This window comes from Mollisia scopiformis, assembly GCF_001500285.1.
Source record: "Mollisia scopiformis unplaced genomic scaffold LY89scaffold_15, whole genome shotgun sequence".
NCBI classification, from domain to species: domain Eukaryota; kingdom Fungi; phylum Ascomycota; class Leotiomycetes; order Helotiales; family Mollisiaceae; genus Mollisia; species Mollisia scopiformis.
Window position 1 is genome coordinate 421857 of NW_017263595.1, and position 26217 is coordinate 448073.

The window sequence follows — 26217 nt, forward strand, 5'->3', positions numbered from 1 at the left end:
AAAGCGCGTGAACTCAAGAAATTCGCGTCGACAAAAATATGTGGGTCCAAGCTGCGCTGCCGCCTATCACCACCATGCGAGCAGGAGACAGAGAAGCTTCTACCGATATTCTCTGAATCTATGAGAACCCAAATTTCAATGTGTTCTTTGTTTTTATTATTTTTACATATCCACATTACAGTTTGATAATGATGCCAGCACCAATATCGTCTAGATCAAACTCTCCTTCTCACTATTGGTTCTTCCTGCGAATCCCTTCATAGCAGTATCTACCCCAGCTATTCTTCTTACAATAGCTTGCACCCCGACTGGCATAACATTTAACCAGTCAATCCACCGCGCGTATAGGGGCATGGCCAGAGCTGCACTGCTTCCACCATCAATGGCTGCGATCACTTCCTTTGCAACATCGACAGGTTCTAGTACTGGCGCAAAGAACGAGTTTGGCGTCTCAACTCCGTTGAAGAGTGGTGTGCTGAGCTGTCCTGGGGTTACCAGTATTGTTTTGATGTCTGGGTATGCTTTCAACTCAGCGGCCAGTGACTTGTGCATAGCCGTTATCGCAGCTTTGGAAGCAGAGTAGTCTGTCAGGCCCGCGGCTCCAGTCTGTCCAATTATACTCGAGATTGCAACGATTGTCCCTGATCCAGCACAAACCATGCCAGGTAGGAACGTCTTGAGGGTGTAGAAGTGCGAAAGGAGGTTGACTCCGAATGACCGATCAATCTCATCTATCGAGAGGTCGAGAAGAGGCTTGCCGTTGACGATAGCAGCATTGTTGATTAGGATGGTTGGTGCTCCCAGCTGGAATGGATCAGTATTGGTCTCTCTCCTGATTCGAGAGGTAACTCACATCTCTTTCAATCTCAATTGCTACACGGGTAAGCTGCTCTTTGTCTGCCACATCGCACTTGTACGCCGTGACGCCTCGCGCTTCTCCAGACTCAAGTTCCTTGATATCCAGGATCGCAACCGTGGCGCCTCTCATTCCATAGACCTCTGCAATCAAAAGACCGAGACCACTTGCTCCGCCAGTAATCACAATGACCTCCTCCGAAAGATCGACCTTGCGTGGTTTGGAGTATGCAATCTGCCTGTTGAGTATATTCAAGAAGTACAGCGCAGTCAAGAACGCAGCGTATCCGATCGAAATCTGCATGGCAGGATGGTGCCATACCATTGCCTGCGCACGCATACAAAGTGGTATCATCCATGCCACGAACGGGTGGAGGAAAGTAACATTCAGAACTTTGAGGAAGAGGTCAACGGAGATGGGCTTGGCCCAATGCAGCTCCGGGGATTGTTGCGGATAAGACATTTTGGGTTCAGGAGTATATGCAGAACAGAAATCTTGTTGAGCGAAAGTATAACGAAAGAAGGGAAGGAGAAGGTTTTCTTTAGTGAGCTGGCCTCATGTTCTCGGTGGTTCGAAGGTTCAAAGATGAGACGAGTCTCCTCGAAACGGAGGTGTTCAGCTGTTTCAAGTCAAGACAAGGCGCCGAACGTCTGTGCCTGCGATCTTCGGCGGCTTCTCAGCCTCGTGCTAACTTTAGGGTGTGGCTGGTGAATGTCGGGCTTGATCCATTTGGTTTCTTCATCCAGCATCAGTAACCTCACAATTCGATTTGCTAATATATAACGTTTGTCGATTGGTTTTTAAATTGGCGGGATATCAAGGTGCTCTTGTATTGGTGCTTCATACAGCGAACAACCAGATCCACACACCCTTGCTGCAGAAGTCGTCCCCTCTTCTTCCATCTCTGACATTTCCTTCCCTTTTTATCTGCTTGTTACCTCATGACTTTAAGGAAGTTCCCTATAGGATTTATGATTCTCTCGGATTGCACGACTTGAACGGCTCTTTGCTTCCGTGCTACTTGTCATCAATTTCACGCAATCAATCCTCGACAGACGCCACGACACCAAGTGTATCAAACAAAATTCCGAATTGTTCTTAGTTGAGTCTAAGTTGGCCCTCGACCATCACTAGTTTACCTATCTTTGTTACACGAATCAGCTGGATAAATTTCATAATGGGCTGTATGCCGGAGATTACCTATCTGGGAACCTTGTTCCGTTTTTCTTGGCCAGCGTTGACCCGTGCCTTATTTATTCTGCTCACTGCCATATTTCGCAACCAGCGATGTCTGCGTTTTCGTGCCAGCTTTTTGGCAAGATGCCAGACTGTCGAAAGTCACGACAATGATGAGCATCGCCGCTCTGGTCTATGAGATCCTCTTCTTACTGTCTCTGTTCATATCCTGTACGTTGTGTATCTAGTTGATCGTTCTACTTTCGTGCTTCACTTGCTCACGTGCCAATCAGCTAGCTTTGCACAATCATGCTCTTCAAATGACACTGCATGCCTTCGTAAGTGCCAAGCAGATGTGCACTAAGATATGACTATTAACGGCCTTTAAGAAGCTTGTGATATCCCTAGCTTGTCGGAATATTCAATATGGACGGTCAATAGTTCAGAAGATCTCGATAATCTCACTCCTCAAGGCTGCAATTGGATCAATGCATCGATTTCGATTGGCGCGAACTACTCGGGACAATTCGTGCTGGATGGAATTCGTGTCATTACGGGCCAGATTGCATCCAATGGATTCACCCACGAATCTCTTCAGAACGTTTCCGCTATAATAATGCCGGATCTCTTGACATTAGAGTGTCTCTTTGTTCGAGATACCGCCAATCTCCTTTCGATCTCCATGCCAAGTCTTCAGAACGTTACGACTCTAGAGCTTCAAATATCTGGACCTACGGCTCTGGAGTTCAATAGCTTAACGTATGCGTCAAATATCATCATCTCGGGGCCAGTTGGGGAGTATGTCACCTTACTCAATGATATTCATGTCTCTCACCTGACGTGATATTGCAGTATCTACTTCCAATCTCTCGCCAATGTTAATTCAAGTCTCGAAATTAGCAGCAGCGACACGTTCGAAGATTTGTCAGCCTACGGATACAATACGAGTAACGTCTTTCCTCCTTTAAGCTTGAGGTTTCCATTTCTAGTCAATGCCACGGGTATCGATATCTCTGGAAATATCTCCGAAATATACATGCCAAATCTTGCAATTGCTGAGAACGGCCATCTTACGAATGGAATCGTGATTGAGACTTATGGAGTCCCAATTGATGTTTCGTTTCCAAAGTTAGACACTTTGCAGGATATGGTTTTGGCTGGCACGATGAAAGGGTATATTCTCTTTTCTCTAATGGTTGTACAAGACTGATAGCTATAGTGTCTCATTTCCATCCCTTCAAAATGTTCCTGGGCATATCGCCATTGAATCTGTGACACCTGTCTCTTTGAATCTATCTTCACTTGTCAATGTAACAGGCATCGCTATTGATGGAAATGTCACAGGGTACGCATAGTTCTTCTTCATGTCTGTCGTCTGAAATTGCTAACTTGCTGCAGAGTCTTCTTACCCTCCTTGAAGAATATAACAACACTTTCGATATTCTCCAAGCTCCCGCTCTCTTGCACTCCAACCCAGAAGATTTTCGAATCGATACGCCAATCCACGACAGGATACGATTGCTCCTCTTCCGATACATCCAGTCACCTCTCAACGGGAGACAAAGTAGGTATTGGAATAGGATCGGCCGCTGCTGGCTCCATGATTCTAGCCTGCTTATCTTATTTTTATTTGCGGAGGAAGAGGAACCAGAACGTGGTCAAAGAGCGTACAAATGAGCACGAGTTGCAAGACCGAGGTGGGAGGCCCATTTATCACGAGGACGACTATCCACCTGAATATAGCTCTAGGGCTGGAACAGACATTGGAAGTACACATAGCGACGAGACGATCGTTGAAGATGCAGGAGACAGAAGGACCGCGACAGCGAGCGCAGAAGAGGGACGGACAACAGAGTGACGCGCTTGTTTCAAATCTCAAATTAACTGCAGCTACTGCTCAATTTTAATTTGCTTCTATTGCGATTTTGCAAGCTTCAAGAAAGAGTAAGTGCTCGGAATTCTGAAAGAACTAGTTGGCTCTAATTCCTTATTAGGCACCAGCAAGTTAAGCTTTCTCGCGCGCCACTTACATATTTCCGTCTTCTAGAAACATAACTAAGGAACAAGCGTCTGTTCAGGACTTTGCGGAGATTGTTGATAGGGCTGTTAAGAGGTCCGCGGATATTGTTTAGTCAGCGCAGAAAGTCCATGGACTAACCGCCAATGTGCCCACTTCCGCTGATCAATCACTTCCTGACCTAGTGCGGGTTCACCCTGATGGATCTGATAAGACAAGTATAAGTTGTCATAAATCTCAAGATTTCTGTTTATTTCAGATCATACAAGATGGCTTCGAACTCAATCCCGAGCATTATGAAGGGTGTTGTTATTGAGAAGACGGGCGGTCCAGACGTTCTACAGTACAAAACCGATCTTCCTGTTCCCGTGCCCAAGGATGGCGAGGTCCTGGTCAAGAATGAGTTCATTGGAATCAATTTCATAGACATGTAAGCATCCTATCCTCTTTTTTAGATATAAATAGTCACTTACATTCTCATCTAGAAATTTCCGCTCAGGACTCTATCCTATTCCCCTCCCCTACATCCCCGGCGTCGAAGCCGAAGGCACCATCGTATCCACCTCATCCTCTGGCCAAATTTACAACCTCAAGCCCGGCGATCGCGTAGCCTATATCGGCAATGGTACCTACGCTGAATACAGTGCTTGCCCTGCATCAAAAGTCTACCCTCTCCCACCCAACCTCGAGCCCTCGATCGCAGCCGCCGCCATATCCCAAGGTGTCACAGCCTTGACCTTCATCAACAAATCCTACCACGTCCAAAAAGACGATTGGATACTCGTCCAAGGCGCAGCTGGCGGCGTCGGTCTATGGCTCTGCCAACTCCTCCGCGCTGTTGGCGCCAAAGTCATCGGCACCGCTAGAACTGACGAGAAAATGAAATTGGCGAAGAAAAATGGCGCTGAATTTGTGCTGAATTACAGCACTGAAGATGTCGCAGCAAAAGTCATGGACATTACAGGCGGAAAGGGGGTAGCAGCAGTATTCGACAGCATTGGACTCTCGACTTTTTCTTCGAGCTTGCAAGCCCTGGCTCAAGATGGGACGATGGTCTCGATTGGCAATACATCTGGGGCGGTTCCGCCGTTTAAGATCACGGATTTGAGTGCGAAGAATTTGAGGTTGTTGAAGCCGTCGGTGTTTGGGTATTTGAGGACCAGAGAGGAGTTTGTGAGGTGGGCGGAGAGGCTTTTTGGCTTGGTTGCAAAAGATGAGGAGTTGAGAAAGGGGGTGAAGGGGATGGTTTGGAAGACGTATGAGTTGCAAGATGCTGCAAAGGCGCATGGGGATTTGGAGGGGAGGAAAAGTAGCGGGAAGTTGTTGTTGAGGGTTTAGCTTGTTGCTGTGTATGTCTTTATGACTGCTTAGTTGTTAGCCACTGTACTCAAGTCTTCTTGTTTTGTGTCCTGAATCATTATTTTTGCTCGGATTCGACTTATTATTAAGATGGGTTTTTCGGTTGCGCCTTGAGTTACTACCAAAGGGAGTCAAACGATACGGTAGAAGATATTCCTGAGCGCCAAAAGGCTGTCCTTCCCAACCGATTATTAGAAACCAATTCTATCATCCTTGTCATCTTCCACTGGTTTGAAAGTACCAAGGTTCCTCTTGGGAAACATATATCACGTGACTTTTACTTGACCAAAGACTGGACCTAAGAGGTGAGCTAAAAATAACTCATCTCATGCCTTCCTCAAGTTTCAGTCTTCAATCCTCCACCAGCTACAACAATTCTCCACTTACTATCTGTGCATGCTCATCGGTGAGTACGTATATCAAAGAGTTTCACATGCATACATGCATTCAGTTCTACTGAGCATGAGGTCGGCCGGCCTACACCGAGACATGGACACCGAGAGACCTTCACCGAGGTACTATCTTGCTTGCTTTGCTTAGCACAGTGCTAAACAGTCCGAGTACAATCAGTCGAGATTCTATCCGTCCATTTACAAGCAGCCACTGAAGCACTGCATTCATCTGCATAAACGTTACGCTACAGATTGCAGTATCGGACGGAATATCGGGGTATGCTGCTTCATAATCGCATGAAATGGTGCAGTACAGCCCAATTGCGCCCTGTTCGCTCTCGTCCGATCGAAAGAGTGGCCTGGGGACAGCCAACGACACACCCTGAAGGTGCGCTGCGCAAAATGGCGGTTTGCCCTTTCAGCCCTGCGACGTTGGGCTCCGCCACACGGTTCGCCCGAACATGCTTCGCGTACCCTATGACGGCTCTCAACCACCACTCAGTGGCTTGCATCTTCCAGATGCAGCGACCGAAATGGGGGAAAAGGGCAACTTGGGGTAGATGTGTGGGATGACGCTTTGTGAGGCACGGGACACTGATATCAAGGCTCTTTTCGCCTTTGCCTCACATCTTGCTTTCTACTCATCAGAACTTTAACACTTTCCAGAAGTGTTGATCACCAAACAGTCAACTCTTACCGGTCTTACCCAAGCCAGACGGAGCACAGTCATCGCAACTTATATCATCCGGATCTCTTAACGATCATTCATACGACACAAATACCTCTTCTGCCTTCGAGGAATTTGATCAGCCAAGATACCGTGGAGAAGCGCCTTCGCTTCAGGACCCCGCCAAGACAATTGAGTGCCAACCCAGAACCTCCCAGAATCCCAAACTTTGGAGTCGATCCCTAAATAGATCACTGGATCCATTCGCAGGTGGACCTATCCCAGGCTCAGCCCTATTTGACGTTTCAAGCCACTGTCTGTCGGAATAACAGTACGACATCTCCGTGTACCATTGACCAGGACCACTATTAAAGTCGACGCATACGCCACGGACAAACCATCTTCGAACCATCATCGATTGTCGCTTCCCAACTCTGGCGCACTTCATTGTGAGTATCCTTCGGTGCGACCTCGTCCCGCTAATCTGATTACCGGCTTGCTGTTTGAGAAGACCCAGAGGCTTGAGCAACTACACACCAAATTACTTCCACAACGAAACTTCCCAAGGTTTAACGAGTCCGTGGAATATACCAAGGATACGAACCGAGGATACGAACCGAGGATACGAACCGAGGATACGAACCAAGGACACGAACCGAGGATACATCCAGGAATATATCTTGACTCTGACGTGCCAGTCGGGAAGGTTCTCGTCTCATATTGTCTGATCTTTCAGTGCTTTCACACTTGTTGCTGTTCTTAGTCTCTCAGTTTACGAATTCAATATCGCAGCCGCGTAGGAACAGAACACCACATTACCGCATTCTCAACTCCTCTAGCCAGAGTGGGAGTTAGCTGTAGCCACAGCATGGAGTATAACCAGAATGGAAACCGGCCCAGTCGCGCCAACGCAAACCGCCGAACCAACTCAATGAATGTCCCAACAACCACGCAACCAGGACTAGCTAACAGCAGTGAAAACCTTCATATTCCCCGGACTCAAAGCCTTTCATACCATATGGACGCCAACGCAGCCCCTGAAGAGACACATAGCCCAATGACTGCCATGCAGTCTGAGGACAATATGCCCTTCAATGGGTTTTCGAATGTCCCTACATCTTTTTTTCTCCCGGACCAACTGAATTACTCCCCCGAGGATCCCATTTATAATCCAGGATGGAGTTCGCATAGCCAATATGGCTCCATGGATGATTATGGCAGGCCCGATGCCTACGGGCAGGGGCATTCCAACTTTCAAGGAGCTTCTAGTGTATATGAGGCACCCGATGCCCATAGTAGCTCTGCTACATATAATCATGCTGAAAGTTCAGCCCAGCCCAGCATGTGGACTTCAAATTATCAAGCTGGACAAGGCATCTCCGATGCCGATTTTGATATTGCGTCTTTCCAAATGCCAGCCCGGACGCTAACTCAAACTCCGGCTCCTATTTCTTCCGCTGATACGTTCGATGGCAGCACCGTCCCGTAAGTACCTCGAAACTGATCCCAAGGTATTGACTCAACTTTGCAGGCTCTCGTTCGAAAATATGTTATCGGATCCTCAATTCTCACCGACCGGCTCCGCAGCCTCGTCACATTCATCATAGTAAGCTTCCTTCCCACTGTTCAAGCACTCATACTCATCTTGTACTAGCGATACAATGTGGTCAACTTCAAGGAATGCCACATCACATACCGCAACGAATTCAGATCCAAACGTCCCGATACAACCCGCTGCTTCCCCGACGCAAATGACTCAAATGTCACCTCCTTCAGATACAAACAGGTAAGCATCACTCTCCTTATTGCTACCACACTGACTGACAATACAGCCTCAAACCATACCGATGTAACCAAAGAGGCTGCACACGATCATACGCTCGAAAATTCGAACTGTATCGACATCAAAGGCGGCACACTGGCGTCAAATCCCACCATTGCCAAGTTCCAGGCTGTGAAAGAGGGCCGAGAAATGGATTCTACAGAAAGGATCACTTGAGACAACACATGAGGCAAGTGCACGGGAGCTGAGGCACAAGCTGACTAGGGAAAAAATGATGACAGACAGAAAATCCGGAAGCATGATCGGTGTTCATAGGTGTCTGATTTCTTTCCAGACTGATATCTTCTCTATTTCATTTCATTCATCTGTGTAGCGAGGCTTCAAACCAGCCGGAATTGCGTGATAACGAGTTTGCAAAAGATAGCATGTTTATCATATACCCCGAGAGTAATAATATCACTGCGTTTCCTTGAAAACCCCATAATTTCCGAATCGCCTTTTGATGAAACTGTGAACAGAAAGCGCTAAAAAGTACCTCCTACCGGTACCTACCTAGGTATCTTGTACGTAACACACAAAAATGTCAGCAAAACCGAAGACCCCTCGCTTAAGCCAACCGAGAATCTCCGCTGAAAAGGAGAAAGAAAGTCCCTCCCAAAAAAATAAGAAATCAGCCAAAAAGAAATCAATAAATAAATTCAAAAAGATCAGTACAACGATTTCTAAACTCCCAAAACCCCAAAAAGCAAAAAACTCCAGAACAGCCCTCTAACCCGCACACTGCCGAAGCGCGTGCGGGCGGGAGGGGTGCCTTTGTAAAAACCCATTTCTCCGGGGAGGGAACGGGTTTTTTGTAGTGGGCGATCGTGCGGGTTGCCCCGCGTTGGCGACAGGAAGGTATCGGGATTGGCGACGGCGGGAACCTGCTTATTTAACTTTATATATGGTGGTTTGGTGTTGGCGAGGCTGGCAAGGCTGAGGTGCTAGCGAAGGGGTTGGCTGAGTGGATGAAAAGGGTGAATTTATTGGGAGTGTGTTTGGGTTTGGGGAGGTATTTGTGAATGTTTATTTGGTTGAATTTAAGTATTTGGGATGACAACTATGGTAAACTTAAGAAGTATTCCAGCATCCGAGGATAATTCGGTGTCCCGAGCCCAGTAACAGGATCCCAGCCCTTCGAGGTTTGGAAACCTACTGAGCCGCAATTGGGATCTATCAACGTCAGTACTCTTCCCTTAACTTCTCTTTCAAAGGAGTACTTACTTGAGCCATTAGTGATATCATTCAAAACGGACGGATCTAGCACATTTCTCGTCAGCTACTGAACATAGAGAGGAGGGCGAGGAGACATACTAGCATAAAGCGCCGCGTTGATGAACCCCACCGGCCCCTTTCCGACTTTGGTCCTCTCCTCATTGAGCAGGGTGACCACAGATCCGAAAATCGGTGAGGCGAGTGAGGTACCAAAATAGGTTCCTGCAGTCAGATTCACGAATGTCAATAAGAACGCTCCGTTCGCAGATACATCTGGGTATCCTCTCCCAATACGATTGTAAAGACCACCATTCTCGCCAATGTTTGTGGCTTCCTCGTTGATAGTATAGTAAGGTAGGGATTGGAAAGGTAAATCGGACTGGGCGAGGTAGGCCGAGACGGCAGCAGCTTGGAACGGTGCTGGAGTGAAGTAATTTGAGAAACCACCGCCTGTGGCAAAGAAGTCGTAGGGTGGAGAAGTTGGACCAGCACCAGTAGCGATGTTGAATGCTGTGAGGTTGACTTGCATTGCGGACTCGGGATCGTGAACTGTGTCGTTGGGATAGAGTCTTGTTGCTCCAACGGCAGTGATGTATGGGCAGCCTGAGGGATAGTCTGGGTTGTAAATGGTACCATTCATTCCTGCGGCGCTGAGACAGCCTTCTGCGTTCCCGTTACTGCCTGGAAAACTGGCAACACCATAGTCACCGCTGGCCACCAGGATAGTGTGACCTTGGAGACCCAGTTTCATAATTTCGTTGCATTGGCGTTCGACGTAGTTCTTTGGGAGATAAACTTCTGCTTCGCCGTAGGAGATTGATACAACGCGTGTAAGTTCGTAGGTTCCGCATTCTAGTTTGCCTTTGTATCCTCCTGCTGTGGGATCAGGGTATGAGGCGTCGATGCCAGGGCTATCTCCTGTGATCCCAAATGCGGAATAGTCACAATAACTGCCATCTATGCTGTCTAGGAAAGTGTTCAAGAAGCCGGTGGTATTGGTTTCTCCAGAGGAGTTGGGTAGGTCATCGACTTGATAAACGGTGACTGATTGTGGATAAATGAGGGAGATGGACAGGTCAAGGTCAATGTCTGACTCTCCTCCGTTGCGAACATCGTCGGGAGCAACTGGAGCAGTGCCGCCGTCGACTGAGATGACCTTTGGTGCAGTGTCTGCAGGCACATTCTTTGCGAAGTTCTCGAAGAAGAGTGAGATATCGCCCAGCGAGAAAGCGTCGTAAGTCTCATATAAACCCATGACATTCTCTGGCTGGTCGAGATAGGCTGTAGGAATGTCGTATAGAGCTTTGATACAAGTCGGAGTGATATTGACACCACAATTCTGGAGATCTGATGGCAAGTTTCCTGCTCCAGGGGGCATTGACCAGCCCGGGTAGTGTGGTGGTTTGACATGCGTTGGACGATGACTTCCTCTCGACAGGCCCGAAAAAGTGCTGCGTTTCTCAATCTGTCTCTTCTTGAGAGGCACAGAGAGCTTCACGCCTGGTTTGATGTAATCGACATAACTGGAGACTTGGATTGGGAGGTGATATTCGTCGCACCCAATTCTGATGTCCCCTTCGCTCGATTCGTACTCGTAGTATTCGGTGCCGAGGAGACTTTCGGCGTGCTTGGCAGGCATATCGACTGCGAGCCATCCTTTGTTCTCATATTGGATGATTTCGTCCTCTCCAAACAAGCCCGTGCTGAGCAACCAATTCTTCGCCGTCTCGACAGTCTCTTCAGCAGGAGCGAAGATTGAGTGGACGTCCTCCTTGGAAAGATGTTTGCCATAGTTCTTCGAAGTGGGATGGGAGACTTCCATCAATCTCTCGTAACCAGTGTGCAGATTACTTTGACGGAGACCGATTCGAACAGGCACCTGGTCCCCGGAATCCCAAGATCAGTATGCTTCATTCGTATAAATTGCAGGGGTTAAAATAATCACAATTAGACAGACACTAAAATTCTCAGCTCTAGGGAAGCTTCGAATTCCCCAACTTTGGACAGCACACAAGCAACAGCCAGGCTTCGAAAATGGAACTTACAATGGAATCACCGTCCACGCGCTGTCTCTTGTGCGACAGGGAAACCGATCTCTTCTCGTGTAGCACATGGCCAGTTGGGCTCGAGAATACGCCCACAAGGAGCGCCGAGCTGAGGAGAATGTGACACCACAACATTGTGTCCAAGGAGGGAATTGCTCCAACAGTAAGACAGCAGAGACTTCATCTTACGTGGGGGATAAGACTTCTTATACCTCCCCCGAATGCATCGATTCCACAAGATCTGCAGTGAAATGAGCTCTCCCACTCCTCGGGAAGTCATCCATGCGCAAATCACGTGAATGGTGATATCATGCATGTTTTCTGCAGTGAGAGGCAGGAACACGCACGCTTCTGGTAGGTGAGCATGGTTGTTGATGAGGGGAAGTGCCTTCTGATATCGGAGACGAGTGAGGGCGCCTTCCTTTAAAGGCTTGGCGCTATCTGCCAGACCCGGGACGGTGCAGGGGAGAAAAGCTTGGTAAAAGCTTATGTTTCCCACGATATTGCGTGTGTGGAGATGAGGGATATTCGGATTAGTACAGAGTGTTTGTATTGAAGATGTTCCATCCAGTAGCAGCTCAAGGAAAGGGAGATGTAATTCCTTAGAGTGAAGATCACGTGATCACATCTGATCCTCACAGCAATGAAAACCTCAAAATACATTAAGAAAAGTCTGGAGAACACAGTTGGCTCTTTGGAAAACATTGAAGTGCTTCGAATAATGCATAATTTGGGATATTAATAACTCGTGACGTTAAGTCCGAGCCTCCAAGGTCATCCAAACCGTATCCTCCACTTGCCCATCGAAGGCTCACTATATTGAGCTTAACTAGCTAAAGACAATTACTATTCTCACGTCCTCTGGCGAACTCTTTCCTCGTCTCAAAAAAATGCTTCTCCTCTATATTGTGAGGAAAGCCATCTGCACTAAACGCGCACAATGCGCCATGTGCGCGATGTGCGCATTTTTGGAAACTTTGCACTCTTTTCGTTGCTATTACGGTAAATATCCAGTCCTCGTTGGACAATCCAGTTCTGGTCTGTTTACAGGAGTTTTCCATCCAACACCAAAGCACATCATACATAACAAGTAGGATTACTCTTCTATGGAAGGACATCCAAAGAAAAGAGAAGCTAATGTCATTCGTACTAACTTCATCATATTACTACTAATAAAAACAACAATAGTAAAGGAAACAGCTGTATTGAAAACAGTTCCAGATCAGTGCTACAAAAGAAACCCAGTCAATGGTATAATAAACAGATCACACACTCAAGCCAACCAACTCCACCATGTTGCCTCCCTCCCAACGACCTTGTACATTACTTCTCAACCCCAACCCTCACTTCCTCAACCTCAACCCCAAATCCCCCTCCATCAAGATCTGCACCGCCTCATCCCACCCCCTCGACGCCGCCATCTCCACCACCGTTCGTCCCAACTCATCCTTAACCTCCAAATCCACCCCCGACTTCCGACTCAACAGCTTCAAGATCTCCGCGTCTCCATTCTCCACCGCCTGCATAATCCCATTCCAGCCCCGGTAAAGCTTATTCGGATCTGCCCCATGCTCCAACAGCAGCTCCATGATCTCCGTATCGCCCTCCCCATGATACCTCCGCAACGCCTTCACAATCGGCAGATGTTCTCCGGGCGCATTGACATCCGCACCGCCGTCATCCAGCAGATACGCCACGATCTGGCGGCGATCTTCACGGATAGCAGTCGTGAGAGGCGAGAACACGCCGCCGTTTTTATCTTCGACCGAGACTCCGGCCGCGATGAGCAACTTGACGGACTCGAGCTGGTTGGCCGAGACGGCCATCTCCATGATGCCTTTGAAGGCTTGCGGTTCCGAGACTACGGCAAGGATGCGTTTAAGGATAGGCGGGTTCCGGACTGCCATGCAGACGGGCCAGTCTTGGCCGCGCATGTGAGGGTCTGCTCCTCGCAATAAGAGGAGGTCGACCATATCGATGCGGTTTTCGCGGATGGCGGTCGTGAGGGGTGTCATGCCTTTGGGGTTCTTGTCGTTGGGGTTGACGCCCTGATCTAGGAGCCAGTTCAGAGCTTCTTTGTTGTTTGAGCTGACGGCTGTTTCGAGGATTCCTTTGGGGCTGTGGAGGTTCGCTCCTGAGGAGACGAGGAGTGGGAGGAAGTGGACTCGGTTGTGCGTTACGCATTTGAAGGCTGGGTACTCGCTTGCCATGACATTTGGATCGGCGCCGTTGCTGAGGAGTAGCTTGAGGAGGTCGGCGCGATCGTCCCGGATGGCGGTACAGAGCGGCGTGTAGATGCTGTCTTTTTTGGTGTTTGGGTTGACGCCTGCCTTTAGTAGGATTCGCACAGATTCGACGTTGTTGGTGCTCACTGCCAACTCCATGATGCCTGGGCACTTCTTGTGATCTGCACCATGGGAAAGGAGGACTTGGAGACACTGAGGGTAGAAGGTTGATGGCCAGAGCATGTGTTTGGGACCAGGCAAGTTCGGATCTGCGCCATGCTCAATCAAACTCGTGACGATGTCTGCTCGACCAACTTGGAGTGCCTCAAAGAGTGCAGTCTTTCCTTCTCTACTCTTAGTGTTGGGAAGTGAGCCATAGTCGAGAAGGAGGTCAATGAACTTCTTTGGTGTTTTCTTTTTGATGGCGCTGGTAAGTAGGGGGACTCCACCCGCAGTAACGTGGTTGGCGTCGCCATTGTACGTAATTAAGAGGTGAGAAAAGCCCACCATATTGCCCATTACAGCCGCAGCAAGAGGTGACTCAAGATCTGGGCCAGCAACCAGATTCGGATCCGCGCCATACTTCAAGAGTATAGTAGCTCCCCCAAGGAAGGACTTTTCGACAGCTGTAAAGAGAGGCGTGACACCGTCTCTATCAGGCTCATTCGGATCTGCGCCGAACGTGAGCAAGAGACGGACGGTCTCTTCATCATGAGCAAGAACAGCTTCTTTTAGGGCCGGCATAATCGGTCCTGTGTTGGCTGGTACACCTCGATGAAGCAGCTGCTCGACAAGCTTATGGTTTTTGCTGCGAACTGCGGAGATAAGGGCAGCTTTCATATTCGCAGCATCTCCTTCCAAAGCATGTCGCGGGAACAGGCGTGGCATGCTGATGGGGTCAGCACTTAGGCGAACGACCTTCGAAGGGTCCAGGTCAAGTGCCGCGAGATCTTCATGAAAGCTGTCAGGCTCGGTGATGTTTGTCATCGAGCGAGCGTCGTCCATAATATTATGGCGATCGTAGCGATCAGTTGAATCGGTTGTGCCTGATCCATTGGATGTCGGAAAGTGTGAGAGCATTGCACCATTTTGTCGAAAGTCAGGACTCAACGGGCTACCAAGCACTGGCGCGCGTACTTCGTTGCCTGAAGCTCTGCCAATGGATCCTTCGTGATGAATGGAGGAAGACCTGTGGGACCAAGGTGCATTCGGTTGTTGGTATTGTTGGACAGCACTTTGCACATCAATGGCGCCAAAAGGAAATGTCGACGGTAGTGGTGGTGGTGGAGCCGGGAATTGAGGGAGTTGAGACGGGGCTTGGCTTTGTGTTTGCTGGCTCGGAGCGTCGACCGTCGTCTCTTTCACCTTCTTATGCCCTGCTTTGTCGTCCAACCTGTCCAACGCAGCAGCCAAGCCCGTATATCCTATACCCTTTTCTTTCTCGATCGTGTCAGCTCCGAGACTCCACTGGAAGACCAGCGAGCTCATCCTCAGACTTTCGCGCGTCTTTGCCAGTGCGGTGGAAATTTTCTTGATATCGGTATCGCCAAACAGTTTTCCCCAGCCTCGAGCAATGCGATTGGAAGGAGCTAGCAGCTTAGTGAGCATCTGATTGAGTATGCTGAAGTCTGCTTGCGTCACCCGGAACTTGCGGTCGAGTTCCGTGATCATCTCCTGAGGCAGTTTCTGCCCGGAACGATTGCATTGCCCAAGACCAGCTTCGATCGAGAAGAGGATTTGGCAGGTATCGAGGAAATCGTGTGCTAAGGGTTCGAAGCCATAAGGAATCTGTTTCGACGTTGTCAAATATTCCAATATGTGAACGGAAATGAGGTCGATCGAGCTCGTGGTTTTGTGGCAGGATTCTAAGCAATTGTTTTGTGCTTTGCTGGGAGCCATTTTCGGAGCTGGTTTTCTGTTCGCCGGACTCGAGTTGCCGTTACTCGTGATTGACCTTTGCAAGGTGTTCTTCTCAGGCACGACCGGTTTCGATGAAGGTAGAGTCGGAGACAAGCCTAGTTCTCTGATGTTGAGAGAGGGGGAATCTTTGGAGTCAAAAGTCAAGGCTTCAAAGAAAGAGAACTCCCCGTGTCCTCCTCCGTTTTCTGGTCCTGGACGCTGGGAGTTCATACTAAAACACACGGGCAAGAGATTGCAACAAAATCCTCCAGAGCGGGAGGACCGAGGCTATAAGTGGCACACATCTCAGAGATTTATCTACATCCGGATCCATGACGGTCAAGTTTCGTACAATCAGACGCGTCTGGACGGCGGGCACGGCTGAGATTTCGATAACCCCTAGGAAACTTTCAGATTAGAGTTCGATATGTTCAAGCTCGACTTAGAGCTAACGAACAGAAGATCTTGGCCCGCCACTAGCAGGGACGCAGGATCTTCAGCACATGCGGCATAATTCTGTGTAATCTCTTCGTTTCTCCTCCTCTTGTTTACGCTTTGACGCTCGTTTCCTCGTCCCCGCACGATCTCATCTGCAGGCATTGTTGAAATAGGAATGTATATACCTGTTGTCGCAGCCCGACAGCGATCAAGGTGATCTTGTTGCAGATCTTTCTCGCTAAAGTGAGATGTGGGCCTAAATGCCAACGCTGAGCTCGCATAATCGTGTCCCACTGCCCTTTGGTCGTGGTCTGGTGAATTTTTTAATGCATAGACTAGTAAGACTACTCCTTTCAAGAATGTCACTAATTAACTTGTCACACGTAGTGACTGGCCACAACGCTAAAAAGCTTGCGGGTATTTATTAGAATGCAATAGTAGCTCGTATCCCTCGCCAATCTTTAGCGTTGTGGCCGGTCACTACGTGTGGCAAGTGTCACTCCCGAAGGGAATGGCTTGTGCCCTGCGTAAAGGCCACTCCCAAAGGTCAGGGGGACACGATTAGCGCACGATATATCGCGGCGCTTTTGTGGGCTCTTGGGCCAACGCTAGTGGTAATTGCCTGCAAAGAAGTGATGTGCCTGGAGCTGAAGCAGTTGACTGGTTGACATGCACCAAAACCACAATCTCGGCACATGACTCGGTGAGTTCGGATGTGAAATTGCAACGTGTGGCAATCATTAAGCCTCTTGTTCTCTACAATGCAGAAGAGGGAAATACGAATTTGTAGCTCTGAACAGTACCCGAGTATTAATCCGTAGTCCAGGTACTAGACCTCTCACTTGCCATATGGGAAACGCCTCCGGGAGAACCTGCCACGTTCTGGCCCGGGTCTGCTTCCGAAGCGGCCAGCCGACGGAAAAGGTTCAGGGTTCAATTAGGGTTCACGCTAAACAGTGATAGGTGTTGATAAATAGCCGATGGCGTCCATGTGGCATGTGCATAATTGGTTTACTTTCTCCCCTTCCCACTAGTCCGGAGAGAACCGTGCGGCTCTAGTCAAGAATCATTAGATTTGTCCTGGCTCTGAAATTATTCCCTCAGGGCTAGACCTTTCTATTGTCGAGTTAGCATCGTCTGATTTTGTCGTCACGACGATACTTGCTCGTTCTAGTGCATCTTCGAGACTTCCGTCCCGATTGTCTGAAGAGTAAAGACGGCCTAGTTGGGCTGCATCGCGGGACTGCCATCTGATGCCTAGGTATGATAGACGCACTGATAATTGGAGAGATCTGAGACAAAAAGTTAATTTCCACGGGTACTGCTTCCGACTTGATAGCATGCCGTTCCGTATGGCTTGTGGATGGACCGTGAGATGCCCGAAGCACTTCTCCTCAATAGACCTGGGGTTGGAGCAAATCAGTCAACTACCCCTCCTACTAGTGTGCCAAACTTGGTTTTGAGAGGATGGTTGGTGCAATTCCAAGAAAATCATTGGAAAGAGTGGGTCAGTAGCGCAGCTGTGTTATTCACAGCATATTATAACGGGACCAATACTTGAAGCAAGACACCTAGCTCGTCCACGGACTCGTTGGATCACGAGGATATCACGTGCCTCTTGACTTCCACGAAAGCCCTTTTTCCCCTTTCAAGAGCTGGATAACCTGGAACTCGACTGGAGTTTGTGATTGGAAGGCTTCAGGCAGTCGGGTCCTCCAGATCTCGGAACACGCGCAAGTCTGTAAGAAAGCTACGTTGGAGAATGCGCCCCTTGGAACTTCGCAACTACGGAAAGAACGCGCGATTTATCTTAAATCAAGTACAATAAAGATTGTGGAGGCAAAATTTGCAACCGGACATCAACTTTGATGTGATCGTGATGAGAGGGATATTCAACGAAAGGCCAACTTCCAGGTTTTGTTCTTGTTTCCATCCCAGACAAATCTGCAGAGGAAAGTACGCTAGTGGGCACGTGATCCATTCTCAATACCGCAGATACAGAATTTGGAAAGAGCCTTCAAGGCAGAGTGACACTCATATGTATTTTGTGTCTCTTGCAATAGTGAAGATACTAATGATGCATGCTTCAAGAAAGACTTCGCTTCATCAGGGGCTCGCCTATCGCCACGCTAGGACCTGATTACATGCATGTGAGCTTTCCAACCACCAAACACATCTCATATCCTTTACTAAACATCCAACAATTCTCAATCCCATCATCTATCCTCCACAATCACATATTCACCTAAGTTACAATCTTGCTCTTCATATCCCTCCTGCCATTCTCCAGCATCCGAGACATCAATGTCGTCATAGATCTCACCTCTTGTGAACAGTCAACATGCCCCGTTTTCTCTATCTACGAACATATATCCTCCGGTTTCTACAAACTCTAGGGAGATACTGTGATTTGTACCTTTCCACACCACTCCCCCAAGCTCCAACTTTCACAAGAAAGATAAAATCGACTGTTGGGTCATGTCCGGGAGAATTTGAGTTGCTATTTTATACTCCGCCCGGATATGCGGATTTGGGTAATAATGAAAAACTACCATTGCTTGTTAACTTCCGTGAGTCTTCCACACCTCTTGCTACTCTACGGCTTACAAGAAACCCCATCTTCCTAATATACCCACGTGACATCAACCACTCCCATCTCTTCCTCCTCATCCATCCCTCACTATCTACTTCGTACAAAGCTAACATTCCCCCAGATGGCGGTGGCTACACAATCGGCCACGCCGCCGACGACGCCCGCTTCATAACCGCCATCCAATCCCGCACTCCCTGCATCGCAGTCTCAGTCAACTACCGCCTGGCCCCCGAATTCCCCTTCCCAACAGGAATTAGTGACTGCGTCTCCGCACTCCTCTACCTCTGGTCCACCCCCATTGCATCATCTCTCCACATCGACACTTCCCGCACCGCCCTTTCAGGCTTCTCTGCTGGCGGCCAATTCTGCTTTACATCTTCCTACATGCTGCATCAGCAAATAGGAAAGCTGAGAAACGAAGGCAAGATAGAGGAAACGGATATAGGGAAACTCGTAGGAGTATGTACTTTCTACGCCCCAGCCGATTGGACGAAAAGTCGAGCAGATAGAGCGAAGAGTAACCCGTTAACTCAACCGCTATCACGGATCCCCGGGCTGTTTTTCGGGATGTTTGAACAGGCGTATTTTCTATCTTTCTCGCGGCCTCAAATGAGGCGGACAGATCTGGATATGGCGGATCCGCTGTTGAGTCCGGGGTTAGCGAGTGAGGAGATGATCAAGGAGGCGTTGCCGGAGAATCTGTGTATGATGACTTGTGAGTGGGATAGTTTGTTGGTGGAGGGAGAGACGTTTAAAGAGAGATTGAAGGGGGTGGGGAAGAGGGTTGAGGGGTGTGTTGTGAAGGAGGTGCCGCATGGGTGGGATAAATGGCCAAGTTGGTTCTGGCCGTTTGGGGGAGGGGAGAGGAAGAGAGACGAGGCGTATAAATATTGTGGGGAGATGTTGAGAGAATTCTGGTCCTGAATGCATTGTCTGCTGTTTTAGACGAGGAAACTTTAGAAGACAGAGAAGAAGATACATAGACTCATATATCCCAAGATTTCTCTCCCATGTCCGAGATTAGGACATGACTTGAATATGCGGAACACCCACTTTCTCCGCCTCCTTATTCAACGCCTCAACCTCAGCTTGCACATACGGGATCCCGCTCTTCCTCCTCTCCTCAGCAGCATCCATCTCAATCTCCCCCGGAAACCAAATCCTCTCCACCCCCGCCATCTTCTCACACCCTACAACCCTCTGATATAAAATCCCCATCCTCTCCCTGAACTTCTCCACCCCACCATCCAGAAACAAATCCGGCCTAATCGCCACCAGAAAATGCCCTACATCAGCCGCTCTAGTCGCATCATACGGCCCCGCAACCCCTCCCGCAAATGCACTGCCTGACAACACTCCTGAAAACACATCCATCATAACCGACAACGCAGAGCCCTTCGGTCCCCCCATAGGCAACATAACGCCTTCTAGCGCTCTCGCCGGATCCTCCGTCCTATTCCCCTCCTTATCCAGCGCCCAATCACTCGGGATCTTCTCTCCTCTCCTCAACGCTTTATAGATCTTTCCTCTGGCAGCCACAGACGGTGCCATATCAAGAATGAAATCTTTTTCCGCACCAGGAGCTCCGCAAGCGATTGGAGAGACGCCCATGAGTTTTTCTTTCCCGCCCCAAACGGGAAGGGCTGGTGATGAGTTGGTGAAGACGAGGGACATGAGGCCCGCGTCTAGCGCTTGCTGGACGATCCAGGCGGCCATGCCGAAATGATTGCTGTGCTTGATAGACGCCATTCCTATGCCGTAGATTTTTGCGGCTTCGATGCATGATTTCACTTTTTCGTTCATCAGTATCTCTTTTTCTGAAGATGAGGAAGGAAGAGAGACTTACTCCCTAAACTCGCACCGAGGAATCCAAAAGAATTCTTGCCATCAATCTGGGCGACGACAGGTGTGATCTGTTTTAATTCTGGCTGGGCTTTGGGGTCGAGAACTCCTTGCCGGATTCTTTCCATGTAGGATGGTATGCGGTTCATGCCATGGGTGTCGACGCCTCGGAGGTCGGCGAGGACGAGTGCTTTGGCGATGATGGTGGCGTTTGCTGCTGGGACGCCATTGCCGGTGAGGACGGATTCGATGAATGCTTGAGCAGAGGAGGGAGAGATGAGGATTTTAGGGGGAGTGGAAGACGAGGAGGGGTCATGTGATGTGGTGGTGCTCATAGTGGGGTAGTAGGGTAATAAGGCTTAGTATTTGGGAGATGATTAAAACTGTATCCTGTTGAAGTTTCCAGTGAGTATCTTATGAGGTGTTGAAAGAAAGAAAGAGTTTTAATATCAGTGAAGAAAAATTTATCTTCGATGGTCTGGGGAGTGAAGAAGGAGCGAGCCGAAGACACCTAGACGGATCAAAGTCCGACAAAGACGGAAGATCCGCTAAGCGCTAAAGCATACAGCTCTCCTCATGAATACGCGCATCAGACGGCAATAGTGCAAAAGCATGCAGTCGTCGCGCAAAGGTGTAACCAAACAAGATGCCATGATTTATTGCTTGACAGAGTTCCTATTTGCAGGTAGACTTGATGCAATCCAGCTTCCTTCAAACTTCACATCATGTAACCATCTCCTGACTAGTGTCCTTGAGCAACTGCCTGCAGAGCAGAAATTGCAAATCCGTCTTGTATTCCACCGTTGTGCGTTACACACCATAGCACTGCGAACATAACACAACACGTTGAGAAGGCTGCTTCAACAACAAACACCTTTATCCACGATAGCCTCTCTTGAATACATATCCCATAACCCTCTCTCGGCGAATGGTCTTTCATCAGGACAAGTCTCCCTCTAATCTTCCTCGGAATTCGAGGACGATGGTAGGGAGCTTTCGGGGCATGATTGGATGCTGAATGAAATGACGCAACGCCGTTCTCAGGACTGGTGGGTTGGTATCAGCCGAGTATGAGTACTCATCTGAAAGTCTTGGTGGTAGAATTCCAATATCTTTCTCTTCTATGCTCACGTTCTGCTTCCAGTAGAGATGGAACTAGCCAAAGTCAGCTTGGTGCGACTTGTGTTTATGGTTCTGGACATACCTTGATGAAGTCCACCGATGATATCTCTTTCAAAAAGAGCCAATGCAGGCATCGAGGCCACTTTTTATAGTACTCTCGATTCAGATTGTGATACGAAGTGTAGTCGCACCGTGCTCTCGTCACATCAACATGCCGCAGGACCATATCTGAGCGTTTAGGTGTACACATGAGGAAGTATTCTTTGTGAGAACTCTCATGGTCCTCATTATCGAGGTCAATGGGGTCACCACTGGTCGGAGGCCCCGTTCTACTACCCTTATTCACGGCTCGAAGACTTAATGAGTCCGTGCTTTGCGCTGATTCGGAAGATGAAGATGACCCCGAAGAAGCCTGATCCTGTGCGCCAGCTATCCGCTCGATGTCCACGGACGTATCATCTTGTACTCCCTGCGCCAATGCCTTTGCAGCGCCAGCTCTATATTCGGTAACAACTTCAGTAAATCCCTTCCCACATTTCTGTTCCTGGTGTTAGTTGAAATTCTTAAGACATCGTAATCAGAACTTCACTAACGCATTTCCACACAACTTCTATATCCTGCTTCCATGAAGGAGATCTCGCTAGCTCATCCTCCTACGTAGTTTCTTGACAGGCCACGCGTTTCGAAGTATGCATTTCCTTCTCTGGTTCAACATGCTGAGGGATTGCAATTTCATCTCCATTCGTGTTCATGGTCTGAACTCAAGTTTCGTGCAAAGGATCTGCTAGAAATTCTTTCTCCCCTTCTTCGCTGAAAAGACGATCCATCTTTATCGCTTTGTCGAAAATAGTCTTTTCCGAGTTCCAGTGGAAGGACTCGTCTCTGGAATAGGGACGGTCACATAAGACTTCATAATAGCAGTTGAAGATGTACTGGTAGACCGGGTTGGCGCCACAAGGTGCTTGTAGCTCGCTCGTTGGTAGTTAAGCTCACAAATTTCGTCTTGCATTACAGTGATGGCCTCCTCGGCTTGCTCAATCGATGCTCTCCTGTACCCAGGACCCTCATTTCTCCATTTTTTAATCCTCGCTTCCTCCTTCGCAATTTTCCCATGCTTAGTGTCAATCTTAATACAATACTTGCACTTGTCGGAAAGAGGGATGGACTCCCAGACAAGTTTCATCTCGCAAGTTTCACCTGTTCTGTACTCCTTGCTACAGTGTGCCCTGAAATTGCCCCACTTCCAGTCTCCACAAGCCATAGAGTATTGCTCATAGTAACACATCTCAGCTTTTGTTGGACGAAGATCAAAACCTGTGGTATCAGTAATGTGCGGAAGATGGTTGTTTTGAGAGGACCATCTCTTGTTTTGCACAGCCGCCAAGCCATCATGCACCCCAACCCAATGAGCTAGAATTTACGCCCGAACGCTGGACAGGCTGACAGCAAAGATGTCAGATGCCAGCCTTTCGAAAGAAGACTCGGTTATGACTTCGTCGTTGCATTATGCCTAGCAGGCTGGCTTTCTGGAAGTCCTATGAGATGGTACAGGCTTTACAACCATCCACTGCTCTAGAAATGTAGACAAGGTTATAGAACGAGTTGGCGAGCAAGCGATGACCCAGAGAACCCTAAAGCTTCGTAGGAGACATACAGAACAGCCGGCCGCCATAACACTGGCCACAGCACATGAGAAACCCAATGCTTACACTCAGGCCTTGTCGCGACCCTCCAACACGGCACACGCTTACTTGCGAGGCTACTTTGTTCGCGTCCAGAAGCAGTCTTCATCCTCGCAATGCTTGTGGAAAGTTTAATTCCATCTTGAATCGACCTCTCTGTTCAAAGCGTTCTTCTTGCTGCATTTCACTTAATTAGCAACACTACTGAGATGAATTTCGCCGTAAAAGAGTAAATTCAAGAGCTTCTGCATTACAAAGCACAAGTTGCATAAGTCATGAACTTCATTCATCAGACGCCGAATCCGTCCAAAGGTCCCAATGACAATAGTTTCGCATAAGTCATCCCATTTTCATTCCTCAAGTCCTCTTCTCCTCCAAAGTCCCCGCATTCTCAACATTCTCAACCCTCTCCTCCCTCTCAATCTCCGGCACCTTCTCCGAATCACCCATCGCCATCGCCTCAGCCACACTTCCCTGCCCAGCCGTGAGCGCCGCTCCCTTCCTCCCAATAACCGTCCACGGCAGACTAAACAACGCATCCATACCCTCCAAGCTCCTGCCCGCCGTCTCCGGCAAGAAGAACCAGACATACGCCAAACCCAGCAGTGTCACTGCTGAGAAGAACCAGAATGTGCCTTTAGGAGATAGACCTCCGGAGCCATCGATTAACATCAATGGTACCGCTTTGGAATTTCCGTATTGGTTGACGAAGTGGAAACACATGATCATGGAAGTACCCAGAGATCTGACACGGAGAGGGAAGATCTCCGCACCAATAAGGTATTGGATAGAGTTCCAGCCCAAAGCCCAGCCTACGCCGGAGAAGTAGATGAATACGATGGCGCCAGTGCCAGCGTGTCTGGCAGCGGCTGACTGGACTTGGCCGGAAGTAATTGTTGGTACAGCGGTGAGGTAGATGGCGATGTAGAGGACTGAAATGAATTGGATGATGATTCCAATTGAGAGGGAACGTTTGCGGCCAAGGAAGTCGACGAGGAAGAAGGCGCAAATGAGGGCTGAGACGAATTTAACGACGCCGAAAATAGCTGTTGCGAAGAGCTTTTCGGAGGAGCCGGTTGTGCCGAGGATAGAGAAGAATTGAGGTGCGTAGATGGTGATTGAGTTAGCACCAGACCATTCTGTCAAATATTATTAGCTAATCGTACCTCAAGAGTGGAATATTTTGATATTGGAATCCCATAAAAGGAAGTGGGACAATAACTTACGTCCAAGAAGTTGACACATAAGACCTAACACAATCCTATACCTATTCGCAGGCAACATAAACAACTCCTTCAATGGGCCCAGAAATCCTGATCCAAGGGTAGCTTCGCGCTCCCGTTCCAACTGATCATGGATATCGATCATCTCAGCTCTAACATAGGGATGATCTGGTGGCAACTGTCGAAGCTTGCACATGTTCTTCTCAGCCTGCTCATTTCTGCCGACTTTGGCGAGCCATCGAGGAGATTCCAGAGCAAAGATACTCATGATTAGGATGATTCCTGCAAAGATAATGTGCATGACTGTTGCGTCGATCCATTGGTCAGCGCTCTTGTTGGAGATGTGCAAAGAAGTTCCCCAATTTGCGAAGTATCCCAGCATGATGCCGAGGTATACACTGCCCGAAAACAGACAGATACAGAGACCTCGAATACTGCGAGGAGCTGCTTCGGCGAGGTATGCTGGCGCAACGACGGTGGTTTGGCCAATGCCGAGACCCATGATAAATCGGCCCGCTAGAATCTGGCCATAATTGCCAGCAGAGGTGATATAAATGATAACACCGATAATCCAGATTACGCAGAGCTGTCTAGTAGCCCAAATACGTCCTAAGAGCTATATAAGTTATGTGTACAAACGGTGTAATCGCAAGGCCTCTCACCAATTTTGTCGCAAGCGATGAACGCAATAAGGGCACCGCCCACACTACCAATTTGGACCATAGCCGTGATATTTCCAATTCTGGAAGCAAGTTCTGTCTTATTCTGGGTTTTCGTAACACTGAGTCCATATTCTAAAAAAAGGTCAGTTTTCGGACAATTTACCCAACGATTCAATTGTCCAGCCCCACGAATATCCACCATTCAAAGGGCACTCGAATGGATGAATGTACGTTTTTCAAGTCTGACAAAGTACAACGCAAGTGGTATAATGGGGACGTTGGAGCTGGACTGTGTGGAAATACAGGGTTGGACGAACCTGAGATAAAGCTCTTTTGTGTAACAGTCGTTCCAATGAGACCTTCGTCTAGACCTCGAGCAGCGCCCTACAGAATCAGTATTGAGAATCAGAAACCAAGAATTCAAGCATTCTCACCATAAGTCCAAAGCAGACAACACTGAAAACAAGCCTCCAGTTGAAAGCTTCGTGAGGGGTATCTGCCAAGGCTGCTTTGAACATGCCAGGCCCAACGGGCTGGCCACCGGCACCCATGTTGGTGGTGAAGTTGGGATCTCTTTCTTATCAAGGAATATCGATTGTTCGCAGTGAGAAATACACAGGACGGAAAACAAGAGGAGGAAGCTGAAATTCAAGAATTTGCATCTGTGAGCAAGGAAAGTTCAAATACAGGTTGGGACTTCTCAGCTGTACCAACATGACTAGGAAGTCGCATCTTCACCACTCCACACTAGCCACTAGCCATGAAGCAAAATGAAAGCTTCCACGAGACCAAGGAAATGGGCCAATGCAGACGAAGCATGGCTTTCAGCCTGCATGAGATGCCAACAACTGGGGTACTCCTCGGACACAATCCGGCACTATCTTCTCGCTAGCCTCCACGGCGGGGAATCCGTGGAGGGGTTGCGGAGAGCCGCCAAGACATGAAGTATGTCAAATGTGGAGTGGGAGGACAAAAGAGGCAG

At 48.6% G+C, this 26217-nt stretch overlaps 10 protein-coding genes across 10 annotated transcripts; 4 read left to right on the forward strand and 6 right to left on the reverse strand.

Moving 5' to 3' along the window:
* Positions 1-110: 110 nt before the first annotated feature.
* On the reverse strand, positions 111-1630 carry LY89DRAFT_708174 (NAD(P)-binding protein). Its single transcript, XM_018217665.1, has 2 exons — positions 854-1630; positions 111-804 (listed from the first exon to the last, which is right to left on the reverse strand). The coding sequence occupies exons 1-2, from the start codon at positions 1316-1318 to the stop codon at positions 211-213; spliced, it is 1059 nt and encodes a 352-aa protein (XP_018069632.1). The 5' UTR covers positions 1319-1630; the 3' UTR covers positions 111-210.
* Positions 1631-2145: 515 nt separating this feature from the next.
* On the forward strand, positions 2146-3986 carry LY89DRAFT_619125 (uncharacterized protein). Its single transcript, XM_018210860.1, has 6 exons — positions 2146-2263; positions 2326-2370; positions 2422-2830; positions 2885-3205; positions 3252-3377; positions 3431-3986. The coding sequence occupies exons 1-6, from the start codon at positions 2203-2205 to the stop codon at positions 3888-3890; spliced, it is 1422 nt and encodes a 473-aa protein (XP_018069633.1). The 5' UTR covers positions 2146-2202; the 3' UTR covers positions 3891-3986.
* Positions 3987-4318: 332 nt separating this feature from the next.
* On the forward strand, positions 4319-5387 carry LY89DRAFT_735405 (NAD(P)-binding protein; the record flags this gene model as incomplete). The annotated part of the gene is made up of 2 exons (XM_018220008.1): positions 4319-4479; positions 4535-5387. The coding sequence occupies 2 exons, from the start codon at positions 4319-4321 to the stop codon at positions 5385-5387; spliced, it is 1014 nt and encodes a 337-aa protein (XP_018069634.1).
* A 1738-nt stretch (positions 5388-7125) lies between these two features.
* Positions 7126-8914, forward strand: LY89DRAFT_108212 (uncharacterized protein). Its single transcript, XM_018205055.1, has 4 exons — positions 7126-7952; positions 7999-8073; positions 8122-8253; positions 8300-8914. Exons 1-4 carry the CDS (start codon positions 7336-7338, stop codon positions 8496-8498), a joined length of 1023 nt encoding a protein of 340 aa, XP_018069635.1. The 5' UTR covers positions 7126-7335; the 3' UTR covers positions 8499-8914.
* Positions 8915-9185: 271 nt separating this feature from the next.
* Positions 9186-11859, reverse strand: LY89DRAFT_108206 (putative protease S8 tripeptidyl peptidase I). Its single transcript, XM_018205054.1, has 4 exons — positions 11550-11859; positions 9604-11383; positions 9514-9549; positions 9186-9462 (listed from the first exon to the last, which is right to left on the reverse strand). The coding sequence occupies exons 1-4, from the start codon at positions 11682-11684 to the stop codon at positions 9350-9352; spliced, it is 2064 nt and encodes a 687-aa protein (XP_018069636.1). The 5' UTR covers positions 11685-11859; the 3' UTR covers positions 9186-9349.
* A 6419-nt stretch (positions 11860-18278) lies between these two features.
* Positions 18279-19628, forward strand: LY89DRAFT_648497 (alpha/beta-hydrolase; the record flags this gene model as incomplete). The annotated part of the gene is made up of 2 exons (XM_018212017.1): positions 18279-18681; positions 18826-19628. Exons 1-2 carry the CDS (start codon positions 18453-18455, stop codon positions 19626-19628), a joined length of 1032 nt encoding a protein of 343 aa, XP_018069637.1. The 5' UTR covers positions 18279-18452.
* On the reverse strand, positions 19617-21021 carry LY89DRAFT_686059 (putative malate/L-lactate dehydrogenase). The gene is made up of 2 exons (XM_018215199.1): positions 20551-21021; positions 19617-20494 (listed from the first exon to the last, which is right to left on the reverse strand). The coding sequence occupies exons 1-2, from the start codon at positions 20879-20881 to the stop codon at positions 19725-19727; spliced, it is 1101 nt and encodes a 366-aa protein (XP_018069638.1). The 5' UTR covers positions 20882-21021; the 3' UTR covers positions 19617-19724.
* A 378-nt stretch (positions 21022-21399) lies between these two features.
* On the reverse strand, positions 21400-22420 carry LY89DRAFT_750603 (uncharacterized protein; the record flags this gene model as incomplete). Its single annotated transcript, XM_018221207.1, has 3 exons — positions 21400-21701; positions 21751-22165; positions 22326-22420. 3 exons carry the CDS (start codon positions 22418-22420, stop codon positions 21486-21488), a joined length of 726 nt encoding a protein of 241 aa, XP_018069639.1. The 3' UTR covers positions 21400-21485.
* A 77-nt stretch (positions 22421-22497) lies between these two features.
* On the reverse strand, positions 22498-23003 carry LY89DRAFT_750605 (uncharacterized protein; the record flags this gene model as incomplete). The annotated part of the gene is made up of 1 exon (XM_018221208.1): positions 22498-23003. The coding sequence occupies exon 1, from the start codon at positions 22951-22953 to the stop codon at positions 22498-22500; it is 456 nt and encodes a 151-aa protein (XP_018069640.1). The 5' UTR covers positions 22954-23003.
* Positions 23004-23645: 642 nt separating this feature from the next.
* On the reverse strand, positions 23646-25895 carry LY89DRAFT_108310 (MFS quinate transporter). The gene is made up of 5 exons (XM_018205056.1): positions 25670-25895; positions 25553-25619; positions 25236-25367; positions 24577-25182; positions 23646-24489 (listed from the first exon to the last, which is right to left on the reverse strand). Exons 1-5 carry the CDS (start codon positions 25784-25786, stop codon positions 23708-23710), a joined length of 1704 nt encoding a protein of 567 aa, XP_018069641.1. The 5' UTR covers positions 25787-25895; the 3' UTR covers positions 23646-23707.
* Positions 25896-26217: the final 322 nt, after the last annotated feature.

Bases quoted from the DNA above. Each gene is read 5' to 3' on its own strand.
- LY89DRAFT_708174 (XM_018217665.1), bottom strand. From the start codon at position 1,318: ATGTCTTATCCGCAACAATCCCCGGAGCTGCATTGGGCCAAGCCCATC. The intron at 805-853 runs GTGAGTTACCTC...GATCCATTCCAG, and splicing joins CAATTGAGATTGAAAGAGAT to CTGGGAGCACCAACCATCCT.
- LY89DRAFT_619125 (XM_018210860.1), top strand. From the start codon at position 2,203: ATGATGAGCATCGCCGCTCTGGTCTATGAGATCCTCTTCTTACTGTCT. The intron at 2,371-2,421 runs GTAAGTGCCAAG...ACGGCCTTTAAG, and splicing joins AAATGACACTGCATGCCTTC to AAGCTTGTGATATCCCTAGC. The intron at 3,378-3,430 runs GTACGCATAGTT...AACTTGCTGCAG, and splicing joins ATTGATGGAAATGTCACAGG to AGTCTTCTTACCCTCCTTGA.
- LY89DRAFT_108212 (XM_018205055.1), top strand. From the start codon at position 7,336: ATGGAGTATAACCAGAATGGAAACCGGCCCAGTCGCGCCAACGCAAAC. The intron at 8,074-8,121 runs GTAAGCTTCCTT...ATCTTGTACTAG, and splicing joins GCCTCGTCACATTCATCATA to CGATACAATGTGGTCAACTT. The intron at 8,254-8,299 runs GTAAGCATCACT...CTGACAATACAG, and splicing joins CCTCCTTCAGATACAAACAG to CCTCAAACCATACCGATGTA.
- LY89DRAFT_108206 (XM_018205054.1), bottom strand. From the start codon at position 11,684: ATGTTGTGGTGTCACATTCTCCTCAGCTCGGCGCTCCTTGTGGGCGTA. The intron at 11,384-11,549 runs GTAAGTTCCATT...TCCGGGGACCAG, and splicing joins GCGTGGACGGTGATTCCATT to GTGCCTGTTCGAATCGGTCT. The intron at 9,550-9,603 runs GTATGTCTCCTC...GAAATGTGCTAG, and splicing joins CAACGCGGCGCTTTATGCTA to ATCCGTCCGTTTTGAATGAT.
- LY89DRAFT_686059 (XM_018215199.1), bottom strand. From the start codon at position 20,881: ATGAGCACCACCACATCACATGACCCCTCCTCGTCTTCCACTCCCCCT. The intron at 20,495-20,550 runs GTAAGTCTCTCT...TGAACGAAAAAG, and splicing joins CCTCGGTGCGAGTTTAGGGA to TGAAATCATGCATCGAAGCC.
- LY89DRAFT_108310 (XM_018205056.1), bottom strand. From the start codon at position 25,786: ATGGGTGCCGGTGGCCAGCCCGTTGGGCCTGGCATGTTCAAAGCAGCC. The intron at 25,620-25,669 runs GTGAGAATGCTT...CTGATTCTGTAG, and splicing joins TTGTCTGCTTTGGACTTATG to GGCGCTGCTCGAGGTCTAGA. The intron at 24,490-24,576 runs GTAAGTTATTGT...AATATTTGACAG, and splicing joins TATGTGTCAACTTCTTGGAC to AATGGTCTGGTGCTAACTCA.